Source organism: Callospermophilus lateralis, chromosome 17, assembly GCF_048772815.1.
Source record: "Callospermophilus lateralis isolate mCalLat2 chromosome 17, mCalLat2.hap1, whole genome shotgun sequence".
NCBI lineage: Eukaryota > Metazoa > Chordata > Mammalia > Rodentia > Sciuridae > Callospermophilus > Callospermophilus lateralis.
Window position 1 is genome coordinate 42,792,581 of NC_135321.1, and position 24,002 is coordinate 42,816,582.

General features: G+C 38.0%; 1 protein-coding gene across 2 annotated transcripts in view; it reads left to right on the forward strand.

The window, feature by feature from the left end:
- Nucleotides 1-24,002, forward strand: part of Chst9 (carbohydrate sulfotransferase 9) — a 207,599-nt gene that overhangs the window by 89,561 nt on the left and 94,036 nt on the right. The window contains exon 3 of one of the 2 annotated variants that reach the window (XM_076837205.2): nt 11,901-11,942. The exons of the other annotated variant lie outside the window; for it this stretch is intronic. Within the exon in view, the coding sequence (XP_076693320.2) occupies nt 11,901-11,942 (42 nt within the window). The remainder of the gene's footprint in view (nt 1-11,900; nt 11,943-24,002) is intronic. 2 annotated transcript variants of the gene reach the window in all.

Below are 24,002 nucleotides of genomic sequence, written 5' to 3' on the forward strand. Positions count from 1 at the left end.
ATTTCATGTTCAGTGTTCTTGCCTTGATAAAATATAATTTTAAATATGATAATATTAAATAGTCAAGTTCTACCTAGCAAAAGAGATTGACTGGTTGCAGTTATAAATATATTTAAGAAGTCAGTGAAGTATCAAAATTAGTCATGCAGTAGTCCAGTCCTGTGTCTCAGGTAATGAGAGATTTGAAACACACTGATCCAACCCGGTAGGTGAGCAGTTTTGACACCACTTACCTCCATCTGAAGTGGGGAGAAGTGTGATCTTCAGAAAGAAACTTTTCAATGTTTCTCTTTCTATATATTTGAAAATGTTCATAATAAAATATTGGAAAGCTAAAAAGAAAAGAAAAGGAAAAAAAAAAGAACATAGTGCCTTTGCTTTCTCCTTTCGTACAAACTCTATATTTCAACTCTAGGTCACATCATTTAACTCTAAGTTACATTACATTTCCAGAAATGCTTGTTGGAGTGGGCAATCACACTGTGTCTTCCAGACAGCTCAGGTGAGCAAAGAGGCAAAAGGGATTTCCTTTTTACATCCATCTTTCTTTCTGCCCTAAAACTAAAGAAAAGGGAAAGATGAAAGCCTGATCATCCTCAGTTTGGGAACATATCTACAAGGTAGGTCCCCTCCTCCTATGTGCCAGCAGAGTAGCTCATGCAGCTTGTTCCCCTCTTCTCACCAATTTGGATCATCCAGTGTCTGTATTCATCTATGTGTAAAATATCACATACATGATTAGACTGCCAAGAGGTGTATGCACTTTTGAATTCTATGAATGAATATAAAGATATAATATGTAGCACTTGTATTTTCTACTTTTTAAACAGCATTACATATTTAAGTTGTACAACTTGGTGTATATATATGTATATATGTACACATATACACACACACATATACAAGCATAAATACAAACACTGTGTACCACTAACCACATTAAGCTAATGGATGCATCTGTGAAGTTACATAGGTACTCTGTGTGAGTGTGTGTGTGTGTGTGTGTGTGTGTGTGTTTGTGTGTGTGGTGTAGAACACTTGAGATCTGTTTTCTTGGCAAATTTCCAGTATACTAAATAGTATTGTTGACTACTGTCACCATGCTGTACAGGGGAGCATCAGAGCACCAGAATGTATCCATTTGCATAACTGAAACTTGGTAGATTTTGACTAATATCTCCCAATTCCTTCATCCCCCAACCTCTGGCAACCGCCACTCTATTTTCTGCTTCTATAAGATCTAATTTTTTAGATTTCTCATATAAGTAAGGTTATGTGTTATTTGTCTGTCTATAACTTATTTTATTTGGTACAATATTCTGCATTTTGTATTCATGCTCTCTTAAAGGGCAGGATTTTCTTTTTCTTAATACTGAATAATATTTCTCTCTCTCTCTCTCTCTCTCTCTCTCTCTCTCTCTCTCTGTGTGTGTGTGTGTGTGTGTGTGTGTTTTACAGCTTTGTAATCCATCCACTGTCAACAGACATATAGGTCATTTCCCATGCCTTAGCTATTGTGAATAATGCTATCATTACCTTAGGATATCATGCAACTCAATAGCAAAAAAATCAAGTAATCCAATTTTAAATGGGCAAAAAGTATGAATAAGACATTTTTCGAAAGGATGTATACAAATGGCCAACAGACATAGGAAAAGTTGCTCAGTATCACTAATAATCAGGGAAATTCAAGTCAAAACTACATTGAGATATCATTTCACACCTGCTTGAAAGGCTGTTATCAAAAAGACAAAAGATAACAAGTATGGGAGAGAGGATGTCATTGGAAGGGAACCCTGGTCCACTGTTGGTGGGAATGTGAATTGTTACAGCTGTAATAGAAGACACTATGGAGACTCCTCAAAAAATTAATAATAGAGCTACCTTATGGTCCAGCAATCCCACTACTGGATATGTATCCAAAAGAATTGAAATAGGTTTCTCAAAGAAACATTTTCAACTTTTTAGCTGGTTTTTCTAATTTTTAATAACTTGCTTAGGTGAGTTCATATTTTTCTATTTTCAGTTGGTCAATATCTATTGGAAGAGAACTGCATTTTGAGTGGTCACACTTGAGTTACTACGTTAGCCAGAGTAGTAGATGAAGACACCTCTGAACAGGTGGCATTTGAACTGAATCCTGATCCGTGTGAAAGAACCAGTCATGAGCAGAGTTGAAAGAAGAAGGAATGGCAAATTTAAAGGCCCCGAGGCAGGACAGGCTTTGTGGGTTGAGGGGACAAAGAATGAAGTCCATGTGGTAGAGAATGGTGAACAAGGATGAGTAGATGTAGGCAGCATATCACTCATATGGGACCTTCTAGATTACTGTAAGAAGTTTGTATTTTATGATATTTCGATGGAAAAATCCCTAGAGAACTTTAAACAAGGATATGAGATGAATTGTTTTTCCTTTAAATACTCGGACTTAGAAGAGATTCTAGAAAAGAAGCGGAGATTATAAGACTATTTAGAAAGCCATTTAAGTTTACCAAAAGAAAAACAGAGAGGCCTGGTCCATGGTGATTTCAGTAGATATAATGAGATACTAGAACATTTAGAATGTATTTTTGAAGTAGGCCATTCTGATGGGAGGATTGGATATAGGAAAAATAAGAATAGAATGATAAAGAATGACTTTAAGTTTTAGGCTTGATCAAGTTGGTGAATAATACCATTAGCTGAGATGTAGCAGAACATGATAGGAACAGGGTGGGAGCTGAGGCTAAAAGGTGAGTTCAATAAATGTTTCTTGAAAGAAAAAAAAAAGGTGAGTTCAATATAGTGTATCTTAAATTTGAAATGACTAATACCTATCCAAATAAATATGCTTCCTGGATGTCAACTGTAATCATCTGGTGAGAGATAATAGGGGAGTTAACCAAGGAAGTATCAGTGGGAAGGGAGAAGGGGGAAGATTTGAAAAATATTTGAAAAGCCAAAACCAAACAGGATGTGGCTATTGATGGCAGGTGAGGGAATTTCCTCCTTGCAGTCTGGCTAAGAGGAGCTTACCTGATGAAATTACACACTTGAATTGGAAGCATGTTTACATTATTCCTTCCTTCCTCTGCATTTTTTGAAATTGCTTTGTGAAAGTACCTTGTCCTTCCAACTCTAAGGTCAAGGACTACTCACCCACACACAGCAGCCTCCAGAATAATACAAGATCTGTGTCTGGGAGGAATGTTCTGGAGACTATTTGGTGCTAATTTTTCATTTTATAAATGAAATGAATACAGTCCTGAGAGGTTCACTTGTTAAAGGTCACACACTAGCTTTCAGGAAAAATCTGCAATGTTATTGGAAGCCTTCCCTTTTTACCCCAGTTTTACTTGTGGGGCAACCTTCAAAGGATGAAGCTTCATCCCTGATATGTCAGAAAATTGGGTCTGTCCTGGAAGGAGTCAGTGTAAAGGTTAGCAGGGCAGGCTCCAGTATCCAACTGCCAGCACCAGAATCCTCACGGGGCCCCTCTAGATCATGCGTGACTTGCTCACCTCATATGTGAAATGGAGACGGCAATACTTTATTTTTTTTTATTTTATTTTTTTTATTGGTTGTTCAAAACATTACAAGGTTCTTGACATATCATATTTCATACATTAGATTCAAGTGGGTTATGAACTCCCATTTTTACCCCAAATACAGATTGCAGAATCACATCGGTTACACATCCACAATTTTACATAATGCCCTATTAGTAACTGTTGTATTCTGCTACCTTTCCTATCCTCTACTATCCCCCCTCCCCTCCCCTTCCATCTTCTCTCTCTACCCCATCTACTGTAATTCGTTTCTCTCCTTGTTTAATTTTATGGAGTTCTTATAAGGACTAAGTGAATAATGCCTGCCAAGCCCTTGGCCTAAGTCTAGCTCATGGAAGGCTCACAGTAAATTTTAGCCATCTTTTTTATTGCTTTGGGTGATTACTTGATATCAATTGCCTCTGTCTTGTAGCATGTAGGATGCCGACATTAATAACAAACACAGAAGTTGATTGCTCTGGTATGAAGGGTGCATGAAATATTTGTGGGTGAGTATTGAAGGGAGAAAAGAAGGAAGAGAAGGAAGAAAGGAGGGAGGGAAAGAAGAAGGAAGACTCCAATATGGAAAGATCTTTCTTATAATCTGGCCCACATACTGAAATGTGAAAATGTAGCAGGTTTTTTTAAAAAATTTCTAATTAGTTACACATGACAGTAGAATGCACTTTGACACATCACACATAAAAGGAGTATAATTTCTCATTCTTCTGGTTGTACATTATGTAGAATCACACCGGTCATGTAGTCATGTATGTACATAGGGTAATAATGTCTAATTCATTCTACTATCCTTCCTATCCCCATCCATACCCCTCCCCTTCCTTCATTCCCTTCTGCCTAATCCAAAGTACCTCTATTCTTCCCTGCCCCCCCAATTGTGAATTAGCATCTGCATATCAGAGAAAATATTTGGCCTTTGGTTTTAGGTAATTAGCTTATTTTACTTAGCATGATATTCTCAAGCTCCATTCATTTGCCGGCAAAAGTCTTAATTTCATTTTGCTTTATCCATTCATCTGTTGAAAAACACCTTGGTTGGTTCCATAGTTTAGCTCTTTTGAGTTGAGCTGCTATAAACATTGATGTGGCTGCTGCATCACTGTATTGTGGCAGGTATTTTTATTGTGAATGTTACCCCTTTTCTGACCTGCAAAATATTTAGTCTGTTACCAGAAAATGGGAGAGGTAGAAAAAGATGGTGTGTCTCTGCAGGGCAGTCACTGTCAGAGGTTTGCTGTTGTTTCTAATGCTAAACTCAGTTCCTGAACTTCTCAGGTTGTACCTTCCAGATGTTTCTGTGTGCCAGTTATAGGCTACAGAAAGAACAGAGACAAAGTGCTCTCCTTCCATGAGCTTGCATGAGATAGAGACAATTGGCAAAGGATTTACTGAAGCACAGAAGCTCCAGTAGGCTGGGTGCTGTGAGGATTGGCAGCATGGACTCATGGTCAGAGGACCAGAGTTTGGATCCAGCACTGGGAAACTTTGTGACCTTGTCAAATTAGCAAAGCTCTCTGAGCCACAGTCTTTACCTATAAAGTAGGGACAGTGATGATACTGAAGGAAGAAATAAGGTTAAGGAACAAATAAGTTGATACATGTAAGGGGCCTGGCCTGACATGTAGTCCACTCGTGCACCGTTGCCTAACTTCAAGCAAGAAACAATGGTGGCTCAGAGGACGGCCACTCTGAACACTGAGATGTGAAATCCTCCAGTTTAGATCTTGAAGAAAGAATGGGACATTCTCAAATAGAAGGAAAAGAGAGAGTTAGTCCAATCTTGTGAATATAAATGGAAGTGGCCTACCCAAGGAATTTCCAGAACTGGTATAAGAGTATTGAGTTACGCAGGTAAGTAAGGATCCTATTTTAGTGAGCACTGGATGCTGAATTAGACTAGCTCCTGTCATAGTGAGAAGTAAATAGAGTTTTTTGAAGAGGGCAAGGCATGGGCAAGGCAATTTTTAAACAATTGATTTGGTAAATCAAGATGAGGATGGAGACTGAAATCAAGGGTACCAGGTTGGGGACATTTGCAAAAAAGTCTGGCCTTTAGTTGGAATGTTGTCGACATAGAAAAAAGAATGAGCATAAGATATATACATATACATATATATATATATATATATATATATATATATATATATATATATATATAAACACATCAAAGGTGACCGTATGGAATCAAGTATGGGGAAGAGATACCTGAGAGATGCCAAAGTCACATGCCTGGTGTTTATATATATATAAACACATCAAAAGGTGACCATATGGAATCAAGTATGGGGAAGAGATGCCTGAGAGATGTCAAAGTCACATGCCTGGATGGCAGGAAGAACTGTCTCTATAACAGATACTCAAGTAAGTTTGGAGGGATGAATGGTTTGGGGAAAAGCATTATGAGTTTCATTCAAGTATCTATGCACTTGATCCCACGTGGGAGCTAGAATTTGTAAAAGCAAAATTGAAGTTAAAGAGAGGCCAAAGCTAAAGCAAGGAGATAAGCCTAAGCTAAGGAGATATAAATCTATATATCCAGAAAGCACTATGTGGGGTTGAGGGGGAATGAATACAACATAAAAAGGAAAAACATGGTAACGGCTTGGCGGCGAAGAACTTCTTTATTTAGTGTCCTATTTCACAGAATTTCAAAGCTGCATTGGATATTAAGACATTTTGTAGAATAGGGAATGAAGGCTCAGAGAAGCTAAGTGAATGGGTTTTCTTTCAGTATTATTCTCATTTTAGCAGCTGCCTCTTGGGCTGGTCCTGCTCTTAGACACTCCTGGATAGGATCTGCTTTGCACTCTATGTTGCACAGAGCATGCTAGACAGTGCTGCTTCCTCTGCTACAGGAGCCTGGCAGGAGCACCAATGCACCCTGCTGCTGGGCAGAGCACAGGTACTCCTCCTTATAACACAGAGTGGCTTTATTCAGGATGCCCTGTAAAGGAGAACTTGTCACAAACACTGATACTGGATCTCCCCCTACTTGTCTCTAATTTGTAGTTTCTTTCAGTTGGTTAACTAATTTTGCAACCTTCATAAAACATAAACCATCTATCACATCCTCTTTGCTTTTTTCACTCATGTGAGTTAATTGATCCATTGTTTATTATCTCCTTCCAAAAAATACTCAGGCAGGATACAGTTTTAGATGAGGAATTCTTTAAATCTCAACCACATGTACTACCATATGATGGCAATAATAACTAAATCAGTGAAAAATAAACAGCTATTTCTGGAAGTGCACAAAACTGATGCTCCAGGTACAAACATTTTGAACAATTGAACGTAATTTGATTGAAGGGATAGTCATTTGAGATCTTAACCTTTTTATGAATTCCTTATGAAGCCATAGAAATCTCGATACCTTTCCAATTTTCTTCTTGAAGGAAATAACTTGGAAAATGCCAAGAAAAGAAACAGAAAGCATTTAACATAAGCTGAGATCATTAATACTTAATGGGAAAACAAAAAAAATCTACTGTGAGGCATTTTAAAACAGCTACTATAAAACCATCCCTTCCAGGAGACTAGGAAGTTCTTCAACACTAGGGCTTAAATAGTCTTACCCACAGAAGGACTTGACAGAAATAGAACAAGTAAAACCCAGGGATTAGGAGGAAGTGGATGGAGAGCAATTCAGATTACTTCATTTAATTGCTATTTGTCATCACAGATTTCTTGAAGCTTGGTACCCCCATGGGACCACTGAGTCATAGGCTCTTCTGTTATATATATTGTCTGCTGATGAGATGAGATGACCTTTCAGGATTTCTTCAATTTCAAAACTTTAAAAAAACAGTTCTGTTGGCAATATCCGTAGACAAAATTTGTTTTCTGAAACCCCTTTTGTTTTGAACCAGTGAGGGATGAAGTCAAGAAATACTTGGGTTAACTCAAGGAAAACACGATTACAGGGCTTCCCTCTTGCAGATTTCTATGACAATCTCATCTCTTTCTGGGTTCTTCTGGTTTTGGTCTCTCTGTTCTCTTGCTGATTGATCTTCAGCTGTCCCAAGTCCCCTTTCTGGGCTCCAATATCACATATAACCCACTGCAGTCACCTCTGTTCTGAGGCATAATGGAATGGAGAAAAAGAATACTCAAGTGGAGTCAAATTCTAGTTTCACCTCTAGTTTTGTAGCCTTGGGCAAAATACCTAAACTCACTCTCTTCTTCCCCTCTTCCACCTTATTTTTTTTTTCTTATTTTAATGTTATCTAAATAACGTATCCACAAAATAACAAATACAACAGAAGTTCTTTTGCTGGTCTTCTCTTAAGCGATTTGCCTGATAAAGCCCTCCTCTCCTTTCTCCCAATGTAACCCATTGACTGAGACTTACATCTAGCTCAACATGGGGTGCCCCTGAGCCCACTGTGAGCTGGCCCCACCTGCGGAGAGATATATGTGGACCAAGAACCCATTGTGTTTGTTCCCAGATCTGCTGTGCCAATTGTACTTGTTCATTTAGAAATTTAACCCAATTATAAATTATGTAAGCCAATGACATATATAAAAGGGAATTTCTGTTTCTCTGAATTGGTTTTGAAAATTCTCTATGGAGTTGGATTAGTAAAACCTATAGAATTAGATGTGAGTAAAATATTGGAGGGAAAAAAAAACCCTTCAATCTAATGGGATTCTGCTTTGTGCCATCAAGTTGTCAATCCACTTTAATGTTAATGAAATTGGGAAATATGGATGACGATTGTGAGTTTGGTTTATGTAAGGAAATGCAGACTGGAAACATGTAGCTTTATTACATGCACAGAAATCCTGGTAGTATTCCTATGGGATTCTTACAATATTAGATTACATAAGGGTCACATAAAGCACTCAGTAGCATGTCTGGTATTTCATAAGGATTCAGAACCTGTTAGCTGTTATTGTGGCTATTATTGATTTAATAATTGTGCATCCAGGCAATTTTAAAAGAAGAGGGGGTAAAGTAAGGTTAGATCAAATCAATATTTCAAAAGATGAACTTTTAAATTCAGCCACTAAATATTGGACAGCGAGAGGCCTAGACTTCACAGTGATATTTTTGTTTTCTTTATTTCCACATCTAAATATCTGTGTGTAAAATCTAGAGGCTATTGATAATCAGATTGCTGCAAGATTTAGCTGGGAAAAAAAAGTGATTCATTATTGAGGAACAGGCTTTGGCAATCCAAGTGTAATCCTGTTTCAATTTTAACAAATTGCAGCATGGCCTTAGGAAACTGTCTAACCTTTTCCTATTCTTTTTATTCTTTATTAGGGAAGGAGGATGATAAACCAGTTTTTTTTTTTCCAGTGCTGGAGATCAAATCCAGAGCCTTATTCATGCTAGGCAAATATTCCTCTGAGCTACACTCCCAGCCCTGATAAACAACTTTATTAATTTATCATGTGGCCAGAAGAATTACTTCAATTTCTCCTAAGAAAAGTACATATGGTCCTATTTGTGTTCTCTTACTAGAGAGTGAGCTTTACCTGGCTCGGTGTACTATTCCAGATGCATGAAGCTCTCCAACCCTCAGGATAAGGATCAGTGAAATGCTATTTTTTTTTAAAAAAATTGATTTTCCATCAAAGCTCTAGACGTATTCACTTATTAGATTGTTTACGCCAAATTTCAACATGTGAAATGTGCTTCACCACAGAAAATGAAAATGACTCAGATTAAAGGGATAGAATGAAGGGGAAAGATCCTGTTTCAATGAATTGTGTTTGCCCCTAAATAAGTAGTAATTCCATATTGAAACTTGTAAACACAATGTAAGAACATGTGTACTAGATGCAGTATTTAAGCTCTTATTAATTTTAGCAGCTCTGGTCAAACCCAATTAATTTCCATTATGTAAAGCAAAGCCCCAATTCTGACACTGAAAGTCAGGTTCCCAGTTGTTCATAGATGAACATTCACAGGTATTTAATTTATGATCACATACCTAGTAAGTCAGTCCATACAACCATCCTAGATAGTTACTACCTTAAAATATAAATAGGAATAACAATGACTCAGAAGATACAGTATGGAAAAAATCCTTTGAAGAGCTGTACACTCTATTAATATTTTGGGGAGATGGGAGAGAATACCTCTCCTTAAAAGGCAATTCATGAAAGCTCTCCTTCCTCTTTATCAGATCTTTAAAGTATTAGCTCTCTCAAAATGTAATTTAATTCAACCCATATTTATGCATGACACTCACCTAGGTTTGGGAAAGTTATAAAGAGGAATAAAACTGGGTCATCCCTGTGTTCAATAAGTTTGCTATATAAAGTGGGAGACAGGCCTTTGACTAATGTACTTCAGTCTGTTATGTGTGGAGAGCAGAACTATACCAGGAAGGAGTATCCAATACCTGTACATACTGTCATTATGATGTCCCAATGTCAGGTTTTCAGACACACTTAAGCAACTGGCAGTTGCATAGCCTTTATCTTTGAGATATAACCCAGAGGAGGAAAGCACCTGCCATGTCCACATTTTTTAAGGAAATGATTTGATCATTATAAGCCAGTACTTTAAAAGGGATACCTGATGAGAACAATCCATCATTCAATCAATAAGCAACTTACCAAATATCGTAAGAGATAAAGAAGCAGATGCATTTGACTTTATGAGTAGCTGTTTTTTCAGCACCAATTTAATTTTCTTCCATGATTAAGTGATAGACCATATAAATAACAGATATAATCAGTTTTGTGTGGAAGAAGATTTGAGGTTCTAGCCTAAACAATAGTCTTATCGCTAAGCCAGGAAAGTGTGACCTTAATCATGCTGCTGTTACATGGGTGAACAGGTAAATAGAAAGTTGCAATTACATTAGAGTGGGTTGGAGCAGCGGATTACATATCAAGTTCCAGCCCATGGGGATCAGTTGTACTGAAAGACCTATCATTTATTGATGAGCTATATAAATGACTTATAAATACCTTCATCTGAAATGCAGAAATTACTAAATCAAGTAGAACTGCTGAGACCTTATACGAGGCAATTCAGAACAATACAATTCAAAATGCACTTGGATATATTTTCTTTTAATCATTCTAATAACAAAAAAGCATTTCATTGATACAAGTATAACCTGGTATATTTTTGCACAAATGAAATTTGGTAAAAACTGATTAAAAAGACAAGAGCCAAGAAAACTTTGCTCTCAATTAGGGTTAGAAAAGCAATGCCATAAATGAATTGCACTGACAGTAGGATATTTAAATGGAACAGGAAGAAAGTACAGAAAATTAATATTCCTACCATTGCTTAGGTCACACTACTCTTGAGTGCTTATTCAAGTATTAACATATTTCAAAAGACGTTTTTGAAAAGCATGCAAAGAACAAAACATAATACATATGTATTAAATATATTATATTTATATTTACATAGTATAGAATATGATATATGTTATGATTAAATATGTAAATTAGTATGTGGTATATAATATCACAGATATTATCATAGATTATGAATTCTATATTTATAATGTTATCTAAGGAAGAATTGGAATTGTGTACCTGAAAAAGCCAAACACTGCTTGTGAAATTACCTGCTTTCACTTCCATGGAATTTTTCTCAGTATAAGAAGAGGCCCTCCTCTCCCCATAGATGACTGACCAAAGAGAAATATAGTATGTTCTTTGGGCCATTTCATCTGGCAGAAGATGGTCCTCCTTAGGACCGTCATTAGGATGAACAAAACTCTTGCACAGCTCTTAGTACAGAAGGAACTACCATTACTTCTGGACAATGTAATTATCCTTGGATTGCTTTCCCCAGAGCCCTGTTTTCTCCACCTGGATTTTCTCTACTGTTTCAAGTCTTCCAAACTAAGGTATCCAGGATGGGCCACTGACCCCCCACCCAGGGCTAGGAGAAGTGCATGGCATATCTACCCCAAGTATCAATGTTACCCAAAGACATGTATCCAAAGTGCACAATTTTACACAAAGATTTCAAGTGGAAAATATAATTTGCATATTAACATACTAATACATTAATTGAGCAGAATGCGAAGAATAGAGGGAAATCATCTTCTGTGAGATGGCCATTTTCCAACTGCACCCATCCCAACTTCCCAAACTTTCCCAGGCAGAGAGCTCAGCCACAAAACTGTCATTTGCATGACAAAGTTTAAAGGTAATGCCAGGTTTGCTAATAAGTGACTCCAAGCCTGTCATTTCTTCCTTAGCCCAGAAACACAGAAAATGACAAATTTAATTTCATGACCCTCTTCTTGCCCATGACTGTCCTTGTTACAATAAAATATTAGAGGTTTTGAGTCTTATTTGTTAGAAAGATTTGTAAATGTCTGGATGTGATGGTAACATATGAATTTTCTTTCTCTTCTTTTCCAGGATGGGACCCAATAAATTACTTGCAGCCTGCACCCAGAATCAGTGAGTAACCTCCTCATAATGTTTGAGACTTGGCTACTAACAGATTAGCAGAGCAGCAACTAGACTATCTTAAAACCTCAGCATTATGTCTAAGTGCCTATTCTGGTGTTGATTACCATCACCAGAAGGCACAACCCAGGTGGCTCTGTTGAAGTGTATAAAGTGTCAGAGAATGGGAAGAGAAGCAAGCAGACCATGACCCATGCCCTCGAGGAATTTATAAAGGAAACCAAAGCCTTCAAAGATAGATTTCTCTGACATCTAGCTTGGTGAATAAGTAATATTTATCTTATTTGGAAAAGTTTACATTTTTATTTTGAAAGCATTTACCACTTCTGCCTGGAACATTGGACTATATTATTTAGTTTCCAAGGTCCCTTCCTTTATAAATATAGTAAGACCTTCTTAACTCAGATATTGTTAATGAACAATTTTTGAATCATTATTCTAGACTAAGCGGAAATATATTGTTGAATGGTCTGCAAAGAATGGTTATGCTAAGCACAATAGAGAGAACTCTTGATAACCCGTGAAAAAAGACTGCATTATTTTCATGGGTCTTCATATAGTGGTCTTTAGGCAAACACATTCAGCTATAAAATAAGGATCCATGTCATTAAGTAGATGTCTCTTTAGACAGACTTTATTGGCAGATCATAGTATTGAAGGTAATAAAACTGCATTGGTTTCAATAAATTTCAACTTCCCTAATTCAGTCTAGCCTTTCCTCTTTACCTTGCCAAACTCATTATTTCAATCAGATGAAGTTTACTATTGTGCAATTTGTGAATATACATATTTACCAATAGAAAATGATCAGTTCCTATTATTTCATTTGAAAATTAATAAATAGAAATTTTAGGTTTTAGGATGCGTTTCTGTAACATGAGTCACAGGATGATAGCAGTATATTTACTTTCTTTCACATGAAAAAATGTTATACCATTCCATTTCCTTTTTTATAGTTTCATACAGTAGGTTTTTTAGTTTTGGTTTTATTGTTGTTGTTGTTTTCACTTAAAACTCAAGATTTTCACAAAGCAAGCAAGACCACTTTCCAGTACCACAGCAGATTTGAAGTGAGGAAAAAAATCAGACTATGTCCTCCTTAGAGCATGTTGAAAAACTGGAATGGTAACTGAGTCACCTTTCATTTCTTTATTCCTTTATTCATTCCACAAACACTAAGCCATGGGCCATGCTTATTGCAGTCTAGGGAAGTAGTGATAAATAAAATCCTTCTCTTTGTGTTCACCGTGTTGGCAGCTTTTAAACTAAGAAAGAGATGGAAACAAATAATTTTCCCAAATGATAAGTGACATGTTATCCCAATAAGCAAAGTGCTTTGGGAACACGGAAACCACATCACTAAATCTGACTAGAAAAACTGGGGAAATATTCATAGTAGGTATAACACTTAGCTGAATGAATAGAATTTCTACAAGTAGAGAAAGGAAGGAAAGCTTTGCAAGCAAAAGAAGAGAGATGTAGAGGAGCATAGAAAGCTCTAGAAAAATAGAGCACAGCGGGAGTTAGTAATGCAGAGCTACAGGGTGGGAGTGGTGTATGGTATGTGAAAAGCATATGATCAAGAAAAAATGCTTTTGAAGGTTTTAAAATGACCCCTGGAGTTCAGAGAGAAAGACTAGAGAGTCATCTGCACAGAGTTGAAATGTAAAGACATGGGAATAAATGAGACTACTCGAGGATGGAGAGAGAACTTTCAGGAACACGGTATAAAACAAGTTTCTTTCTGAGACAGAAGGAAAAGGGGGATTTAAAAAAATAGATAAACTTGAAGGTGAATGCAAAGAAATTTCAGGAAGTTTATGTCTGAGAGCTTCCATTTTCTTTCCCACTGTCTGGTTGGAAAAGCGTGGGATATGGAACTGGAGGGCACTAGTTTGAAAACCAATTTAGCCACCCACGATCCATGGGACGTGGGCAGGTCATACAATCTCTCCAGATGTCAATGTCACCATGCATAAAATGGATGCAATGATAACAATGCATTAATGAGTTGGAGAACTTTATAATCATGTGAAGGTACTTCATAAACTGTAAAACACTATGCTGAGAGGGAGCCAGAGTGGCCAGAACACTGCTGGGTTACCTGGCTGAACTCTTGTGATTGTAACAGGGATAACAGTGCATAGATGACAGAGGTGACTGAGAGTAGGAAAGAGGTATGTATGTCCTGTGTGTGCACATAGGGGCTGCAGGACTGTTATCCTGTGTGGGTTATCGCCTGTGACTGTTATCTATGCTCCTCCACATCTCTCTGCTTTTGCTTGTACTGCTGGAAAAGCTTTCCTTCCTTTCTCTACTTGTAGGAATTCTATTTATTCAGCTAAGCTTGCCCCAGGACACCTCCACATCCACTCCCCACTGTTTCCCGATAAAGAGGGAAAAAAATCACAATAAGAAATGAAAAGAAGAAGAGGATGTGTATAAATGTTTTTAAGCAGAATGAAGATCCCATTTTGAAAACATGACTTTGCATAGAGGGCCATACCTATATGCTCTTGAAGCAGCCACACGGGTAATTGGATAATCTGGGATTGGAGGAAATCAAAGTAGGTACCCTAGTGGCTAAGGGCTAGTGCTTTTGAAAGGGAAATTGTAAATGTTGGTCAATACAGATCCCAGAAATTTAGAGGCCTTATACTCAAGGGTTGGTGACCCGTCCTCAACTCTGTTTTGGCTGAATGATGCCTTTTCTGTTCAGCATCAATAGCCTGTGATCCTAAGATTCTTGTCATTGTCAAAAACGTGAGTGGCTTACTCTAAAGGTAGAGTTTCCAGATGTCTCCATGTTCACACGTTCTCAACTATCAGCTAAACTCCAGCCACAGGCCTACTTCTCAGAGTAGGTCAGTGGTTGGCAAGACCCCTGCCTGGCCTTCCTCTCTTCCCACAGCCCACCCTTGTCTCACAGTCCTGATCTCAACCTCCCCTTGCACTTGAACTTGAGTTTTCTAGCACATGGTTTCCCCATCTTCTCTGGAATAGAAAAGCACAATTTGAAACAAGTTCACCTGCCACTTGCTCCTCAGGCCTTCACACCAATTCTAAACCTCAGCATAGGATTTGCAGGTTGCAATATGCAGAACTACACAGCCTCCCACGCTTGGACAAGGGTTATCTCACCAGCCACTAGGAAAATGTCCTGTGTCCTCTTAAAATGCTTAGTGAGCCTTGGGGATCCGAAGCAAGAGCTGCCAAGATCTGTCTTGATAGTTACTAAACTTTCCTTAGAGGGAGATTTGAATTGCTAGGGCTCTCATCCTTAATTTGCCAAATGGCAGTAATAAAGAAAATATAGGCTAAATCTTGCACATTATTGACTGCTATTTTAATTAATGTAAAACATATTCCTCATTTGGGAACATGGTTGACTCATTCCGTCAGTGATTATTCATGAAAGATGAATGCAAGGTGCTAGCAACTATTCAAGATCTTTGAAGAAAATGAATACGAGCATCTTCTATGAATAATATTTGCAACATTAGGAAAAACCTGTCAAATCCAGACGAAATTCTAGGTTTCTGTGAAACCATGACTCCAGAGATTAATTAGAAGTTGGGAGAACCCAGAGATTTTTTTCTTCTGTCTCCTTCCTCCTCCAATCAACTCTTCTCTTTTGTCTCAACCTGAAATTCACCTCCAGGCTCCCTGCTTCCTGTACATTCCTTCAGTTGACTGGAGTGACCTGTTAATGTGTAGCTTACCCCAGGACACCTTAACACCCACTCCCCACATATGGGACTTCTCTACAAAATGAGCCACACACAGTGCAGATACATCTCTGCCTTCCCCAAGGAAGGACCCATTGATACATTGCCTCCTGTGGTGCAGACAGGGTATTTTCCCTCCATCCCATAAATGCATATCAGTCTTCTTTTGAATGTGCTTTTGAATCACCCATCTCTTGCCAGCCAGAACCCAGTGGCCCCTGAAATTACCATCTCACCCCTGCCTGCTTTCTATTGAAGAAGCAGCTCATCTCTTCCTGAAAGCCCACACAGAGGTGGACATCTCTTCGTTTTATTTCTTTGTTCAACCACACTTTACTTCTCTTTCTTCTTTAATCAGCATGCCTTCCATTTCTGGGTTCTTCATATATTTTCTTCTTTACTCACACCTTCTTTCTACCCTTCATTTATCTCACAAGTCTTACTGACCCTTGGGATTGTCTTCTGTCACTTTTCCATGTAGTTGGAAGAAATAAGTCCATTCAGTGGCAAACTGAAAATGAGGACTACGGTGGCATTTCTGTTACATTTTTCTCATTGTTCTTTAAAAATCCTTTGCTAGGTAGGGAAACGGCTTTATTTGGCTTTATTTGGCAATCCCATGAGTCTCTGACAGCAAGAAAACAGCCCAGACTGTAACATTTCAGATTTGGGGAATCTTGAGAAAATGTTGTAGGCAGAATCTAAAACTTGAATTTTATACTCTAGGTTCTATGCTTCCCTAGGATAAAGAGTGGGGGGGGGGAATGGCTTCTATTTAATGAACAGAGAGTAATTCAGAATCATTTCCTAGGGCTAATGAACTGAGAAATGTTCTTTGAAATTTCAGGAAGAAAATCTTTCCCAGGGTTTATGTACCAGCCAAAGGATACACATATTCAAGGGGAATACCATTTTACATCTTGATAGCAGACTGTACTCTGCCAAAGGAGAAGCCTACTTTGTGCACAAGGGGTGGGAGACTTTAAGGGAAGACACACCCCTCTTGAGCTATTACAGATGCTCTCATTCAGAGTGAGTTGCGCTTGTGCCTTAGAGAAGCTTAGCATTAACTAGGAGCCTCCTCCTGGGCACAGTTCCTGGAAGGGACAGTATCTACTGGTACTCAGTGTTCTTGGTGCTGATTAAACTCAAACAGAAGGAAGGAAGCACAGCTAGCAGTGATGAGTGCCACAGATTGTAGAGATGCGTGGCCTAGACCTGAGTCTACATTCCATCTCACAAAAAGAAGCTGAGGTGCTGGAATCCGGGTTGGGTTGTTTTAAAGCGCGCAGGTAAAGAGGGCAGTTACCCATCCTACTGTATTGATCGCCAGTCCCCCGGCAACCCCACTGTTCCTTCCACAACGCCATAGGGCATGCTTCCCATTGTCAGCCCGAACATCCTTCTCTGTAAATCCAGGATTATCAAAACTGGTAGGAAGGGATAGTTAGACTTTTCTACAGCCTTCCTGAGCTTATGTGAGAATTAAGCCTTACAAATCTTGTAAGATTGGATGAACATGATATTTTTTTAAATGAAGCCTCAACCTTAAGATTCGTGGCCTAAAGATTTCAGCTGACAAGCCCCAGAGCTGCAGAGGAACAGGAGTCCATCCTGCTTGCTGGCCTCCGCCCCCCCCCCCTCTCGCAGGACCACTGCAGCTATTCACACAGCTGTAAATTCTGCACAAATGGATGCTGTCATTCTCCTATCCAGAACAATAAACCACGGAGTTGTTAGGGTCTTTCTTCTTTTGTAGGGGAAGGGGTTGTACATTTTTATTCTTGTATGGAAATAATTAACAAAGAAAATGTGGCACCCCACAGTTAATTTGGCTGTTCTTTTAAATGTTTTTCCTGGTACCTGAATTATACAGACATATTATTTTAATAAGCTGATCTGCAAGTGTTTTTCCCCTTCTCATTGAGGTTCGAAGTAATCTAGAGGGTCAAGGTTTCCAATCTTTTTCTCTTTCATTAAAATGATCTGTCATTTCCATTGTGGCTACACCCAAAAGTCAATTTTTTTTTCCGTTTTGTTAAAGTGCCCTATAGAGTAATTCAGTGGTGATAAAGATGGAATTCTTCTCAAAGTGTAACTACTCCCCTTGCTGGAATAAAGTGGCAATGGCATTCATCTTTGGAAATTGAATCCTATGCAGGGCAAGGCTTTTTTTTTTTTTTTTTACTTTTTGGTTTTTTTGTAACTTTTTGTTCTTGAACATAACACTAAATTGAGACAGTTTAATGAGACTGGATACATTCATCTTATCATCATTGTACTTTGTATATCAGGTAGACTAAATTTATGGTACTGCATGAGATATTTTTTAAGGTTTCTCATGCCTAGAAAGTAAGAAAATATGGTCTGGGGCTGTAGCTCAGTGGCACAGCGCTTGTCTAGCATGCGTGAGGCACTGGGTTTGATCCTCAGCATCACATAAAATAAACAAATAAATAAAGGCATGTTGTCCATCTACAAGTACAAAAAAAAAATTTTAAAGAAAGTAAGAAAATATTACCAATGGTGTTCAATGATGAAATTCTTTTATAAATAATAGAATTTCTTAATTTGTTAATTGAGGTACAATGTATACACAATAAAATGCACAAATATTCATTCAGTGTTCAATCCAATGAGTTTTGATAATTGTATGTATCTATATAATAGCCATCCAAACCAAGGAGTTGACTCTTACACACTAAATAGTTCTTTCATCTCCCTTTCCAGTCAATTCCAATCCCAGACCCACTACCTTTCTTCCTCTATACCCCTCATCTCCTCACTGACTAGACAAACACTTTCTTATTTCTGTCCTTGTAGTTTATTTTGGCTTATTCTGATTCTCAAACATCATATCAATGAAGCCAGATAGCACATGCTTTATAAGGGCTTCTTTCACACGTTATAATATTTTTAAAATTACTGCACATATCAATAGTTCATTCCTTTTTATTGCCGCATAATATTCCATGGCATGGCTATGTTATTGCATTGTCTATAGTTATTTACTGATTATTTTTGTCTTTGGCATTTGAGTTGTTCCTAGTGCAGGGCTATTTTGAATAAGACCATATCCACATTTTTGTACACTTTTGTTTATAAATATGTTTTCATTTCTGTTGGATAATGCCAAGAACTGAAATTGCTAGATGAAGGTTAATGTTTAACTATGTAAGAAACTGCCCCACCACTCACCAGCAGCACTGAAAGTTCCATCCACACTGACAATGGATATAAAATCGTACCTTGTATGATTTCAATTTGCATATCTCCAAGGCAGTTGGTCATCTTTTTGTGTGCTTGTTGCCCATTTGTATACCTTCTTCAGCGCAAAGTCTATTCAAGTTTCCTCTCATTTTTGTTGAAAACAAAACAAAAAAAAAAATAGATCAATTGTCTAGTGTTGATGTTAAGAGTCCTTATATTCTGGATATAAGCATTTTGTCAGATACATTCATTGTAAATATTTCAGTTTGTTGTTTGACTAGTCACTTCATCAACGTCCCTCTCCATAAGCAGAAAGTTTAATTTGGATAGAAAACAATGAATTTTTTTCTCTCTTTGGTGGTTCATGCCTTTTAGTATCCAAAGAAATCTTTGTCTGCTCCTGGGTTGTGAAGATATTCTGCTACTGAAAAAGTGGTGATAGGAACGTTTTAAAATTAGCAATAAAAATGAGGACAGTTCGAAGTCAAAGAGGCATGTTTATAATAGCTACAGCACAGGACTGCTTCTATTCTTTTCTAAATTTGTGATTACTTCTTAACTTACGGATGTCTTTTTAATTCATCCCCCTTTCATCTAAGAAATAGAAGGTAGTAATAGAAACTTACATGTTTGGGGAACTGTCACGCTTAAAGCACTGGGGAAGCTCAGTGTGAGGTTTGAATGCCCTATGTATGATAATGACTTTAGATAATGATCTTTATGTCACAAGTGATTTTACAGCACTCTTCATTGTCCTTCAGCAATGACCTCAATTCCAGGGAGACAGAGCAGGCTATTCATATCCTTTATCCTCACCTTTGCAGCAAGAGAATGATAGCAAATTATCAAATAGCTTAATAATATCGCTTATTGCATAAATATGTGAAATCATTAATACCTTAAAATATAAACTCTCAAATGCATTTATATATATGCACACACACACATCTCTCTATCTATATAGATATAGATATAGACATAGATATATATATATATATATACAGAGAGAGAGAGAGAGAGAGGAAGAGATAAAAAGAGATGCAAATGTATATAAAAGAACCTAATCACCTTCATTAAATTGATGCTCTAACATCACCAGAGCTTAGAAAAGCTCTAACAAGCCAGGCACAATGGCACATACCAGTAGTACCAGAGGCTCAGAAGGCTGAGGCAGGAGGATAGTGAGTTCAAAGCCAACCTCAGCAAAAGCGAGGTGCTAAGCAACTCAGTGAGACCCTGTCTCTAAATAAAATACAAAATAGGGCTAGAGATGTGGCTCAATGGTCAAGTGCCCCTGAGTCCAATCTGTAGTTACCCCACCCCACCCCCCAAAAAAACACTAACAGAATTTATCCTTTTACCTATTGTTTATTGACCCATACTGTGTGCTAGATACTGGATACAGGGTTGCAAACAAACGACCAGGTGCGTGACCTCTGGGGGCTTACAGTCTAATGGGGAAAGAGTTCGTCAAAAAACAAAGGAAATGTTATAGATTCCATTAGATGCTCTGCAGGAATATTGCAGGGTGCTGTAAAGACAGTACAGGGAAGACCTGTTTCAAGGAGGTCTGCCTGAGCCGGTGGCAGAATCAGAGACTTGGACTGAGGGGCACCCAGCCAGGCAACAGGTGGAGAAGCGCACTCAGTGCAGGAAGAGCAGGCATGATGAGATCCTTAGATAGGCAAGAGCCTGAGCGTTCCAGGACAAGATGACAGGGTGCAGTGAGTGGACAAAAGACAGGTCAAGCGAGATAGGAGGAGGCAACATCAAGAGCACCGTAGGCCCTGGTCAGCCATGCCCAGGAGTGATGTTGGCAAAGACCATCCTGCTTTGGGGAGTTCCTAAGAAAAGCCCACATTCTTTACAAAAGAAGTATGAAGTGTTCATGCAGCTAGAAGGGGTATTTTATACTCATTCAGAGGCCCCAAAAAACAGCTTGCAAGTATGAGGGTGATGGATAGCACTTCATCTAGACGGTCTGGGTCACCTGCTGGTGTTCATTGAATAGACAAAAGGTCCACAGAAGTGTGAGGCAGAGAGAGGGATGCTGATCCCATTAGGGACATGAGGTGGATGTTGAAGAAGGCTGTAGAAGGCCAGGGACCAGATGATTAGGAAGACGCAGAGTCTTAAAATTATGTCCAGGACTTAGAATGAGACCATGGGAGGGATACCAAATCTCACAGCTAGTTATTATTACTCCCTTCTAAGGCAGGTAATGTGGACTGGAGAGAATCAGGGAACTGCACCAAAAATGGCTTTAAAAGGAGTCCATAGAATTGTGCAGTTAGAAAGGAAAGGAAGGCAAGAAAGCAAGAATATTTGAGTGGCGTCCTCTACCCCGTTGGTCAGGTTTAATAAACATTTGAGACTTTCCTAGTCTATTGGAGTACAGGAGCCCCTACAAGACCCTCTCTGCAATTTGAATTTTTTCCAGTCATTATAATCTGGCTATATGGAAGGGTAGACAAGTTATGCTAGCAGGTATCCCTTCCTTGGATCTTATTTATTTATTTATTTATTTGAGAGAGAGAGAGAGAGAGAGAGAGAGAGAGAGAGAGAATTTTAATATTTATTTATTTATTTATTTTTAGTTTTAGGCAGACAACATCTTTGTTTGTATGTGGTGCTGAGGATCAAACCCGGGCTGCACGCATGCCAGGCGAGCCGCTACCGCTTGAGCCACATGCCCAGCCCCCTTCCTTGGATCTTAAGAGAGACAGACGTGTGACTGGGAGCTACCAACAAGGCTGTGGTCAGACAATTGAATGCACCAGGGCCAGTATCCCCTCCTTGATCCAATACCTTACTGAGGCCCGGTAGCAAGTGCCTATCTTCCTCCTCTCTAGTCAGCATCTACTACCAAGAGCACATGACACAACCCTCTCTAGTGATCAGCTAAATTTGGGAAAAGAAAAGGTGTGGGCCCTTGACCCTGGAGAGGCTGGAGCCTTTAGAGAAAACTGCATCAGGGTAACAGAACATGGGCATGCATTGCCAGGATGGTGAGCCTGCAGCAGGGCCAGCATGCACTGGCTACAACATGCCCTAGCGAGAACGTCACAGACTTTTGACATTTTTTAGCTTTTCTATTCAGTCGGATATTTGAAAATGCCGAAACAACAACAACAAACTAGTTTTGGGAAGAGGATCAAAAATGAATGCTCAAGATTATTAATTTCATAAGTGGGAGTCAAAAAACTCAATGTAGAGATGAACAAGTAAGGGATGGACAGAGTCTCAGTGATACTGTGGGCATTGATGAAAAAAAAGAAAAATGAAAATTAGACAGGCATTAAAAGAATGGCAAACACTAGCTGGGCACAGTGGTGCATACCTGTAATCCCAGTGGCTCAGGAGGCTGAGACAGGAGGATCAAGAGTTCAAAGCCAGCCTCAGCAATGGCAAGGTGCTAAGCAACTCAGTCCCAAAGAGACTAGGCAGGGAGTATGGGTACAGCCCAAGACTACAGTGAGGGCTTCAAACCTTACCCTCTTTCCATTCCACATACCCTGTCTCTGTCTTGATGGAACATCAGATCATTCCAGGTGACCCTAGATGATGTCCATCTTGATTACACCAGCAAACTTCTAGTCATATAGTACAAAAACACAGAGAGAGAGGGACATGCTTCTGCGTAGGTCATGAAAATTATAATAGTATAAAAGCAGTCAGTTGGTAGAAAGTATGAAAGTGAGACCCTATCTCTAAATAAAAACCAAAATAGGGCTGGGGATGTGGCTCAGTGGTTAAATGCCCCTGAGTTCAATCCCTGGTACATCCCCCTCCAAAAAAAAAAATGTAAGCACTAGAAAAGCAAATAATAAGACAAATATAAATAAATGTTAAGACAAATCTAGTAAAATATATTGTTAACAATGTTGATTACATGAAATCTAATAGATGTAAACCAGAAAAAGTTTTCCCTACTAGTCTTTACAATGTATATACAAAAAAAAAAAATTTAAATCAACCATTATTTGTTTAAAAATTTTTGTTTAAAAAAAATGGACTCTATTTCTCCCAAAAATCATCTAGCTCTTGATTTACTGCTTTTGAAATCCAGAGGTAACTCTAGAGATAAACTCAGAAATTTGGTAACAGGGAAGACTGGGAGTCTCTTTTACAATGCTATATATATTTTTGTTGAGTTGGTTGCAAAAACATTAGTTTTAACAGATCTGTGATTCTTTAAAAAGGTTTTCCATTCATTGTATTGGATATTTTTTCCATACTTCCTGAGGCTAAATTTTGCTAGTTGATATCACCATGGAATTGGAACATAAGAGCATAGAACTAATTTCCTCATTTGACTTTTAAATTAGTTTGTGTGTGTGTGTGTGTGTGTGTGTGAACTAAAATTGAAATGTTTCGATTATGAATAATGCCAAGATGAACTGGTACACTCCATTGACTTTAATGAAGTGCACATGTTCTTGCAGGCTTATGAATGACAGCCTGGTTGCAGAGTTCTTGAATCTTAATATTTAATATTTGCTGTATGCACATATTTTATTTATGATAATACCATAATTATAGCTCTTTAATTTTATGAACACAATTGAACTTATAATTTTTTTCATCAATTTTTCTAAGGGATTGACATTACTAAGGGTGTGCCCAACCTATTTTTACATAAAAAAAGTTGACAACCAATTTAATATATTAAAATTAGCTAAGATACTCTACATGACTTATTTGAAAGGCACAGTGCCAAGAGATTAATTTTCAAGGAATAAACAGATCATCATTTAAAGTCATCTAGATTTTTAAAGTTTCAATTCTTGGTAACCATTATTTTAAGATGAAATTTGGGTCTTTGATGATCATAGTAAAAAGTATAGAATAAGTCAAATATTAAACAATAACTACTGTTGATATATGTAAAAAAGAGAAACAATTGGGAAAGTTTGAATAATGATATTAATTGCACAGTTCTTTGAGGAAGGATTCTTGCTAATTTTTATAACCAAGGAGTCAAACCATCCTTAATAGTTTTTAGAAGAGTAAAATGTGCTCAGATACTTTTAAGTATATTTAAACTTCATGCCATATATTAAGGTCTCAGGCTCAAGCTGTGTTTTTCCTTGTTTGATTATTTTTTGTTAAT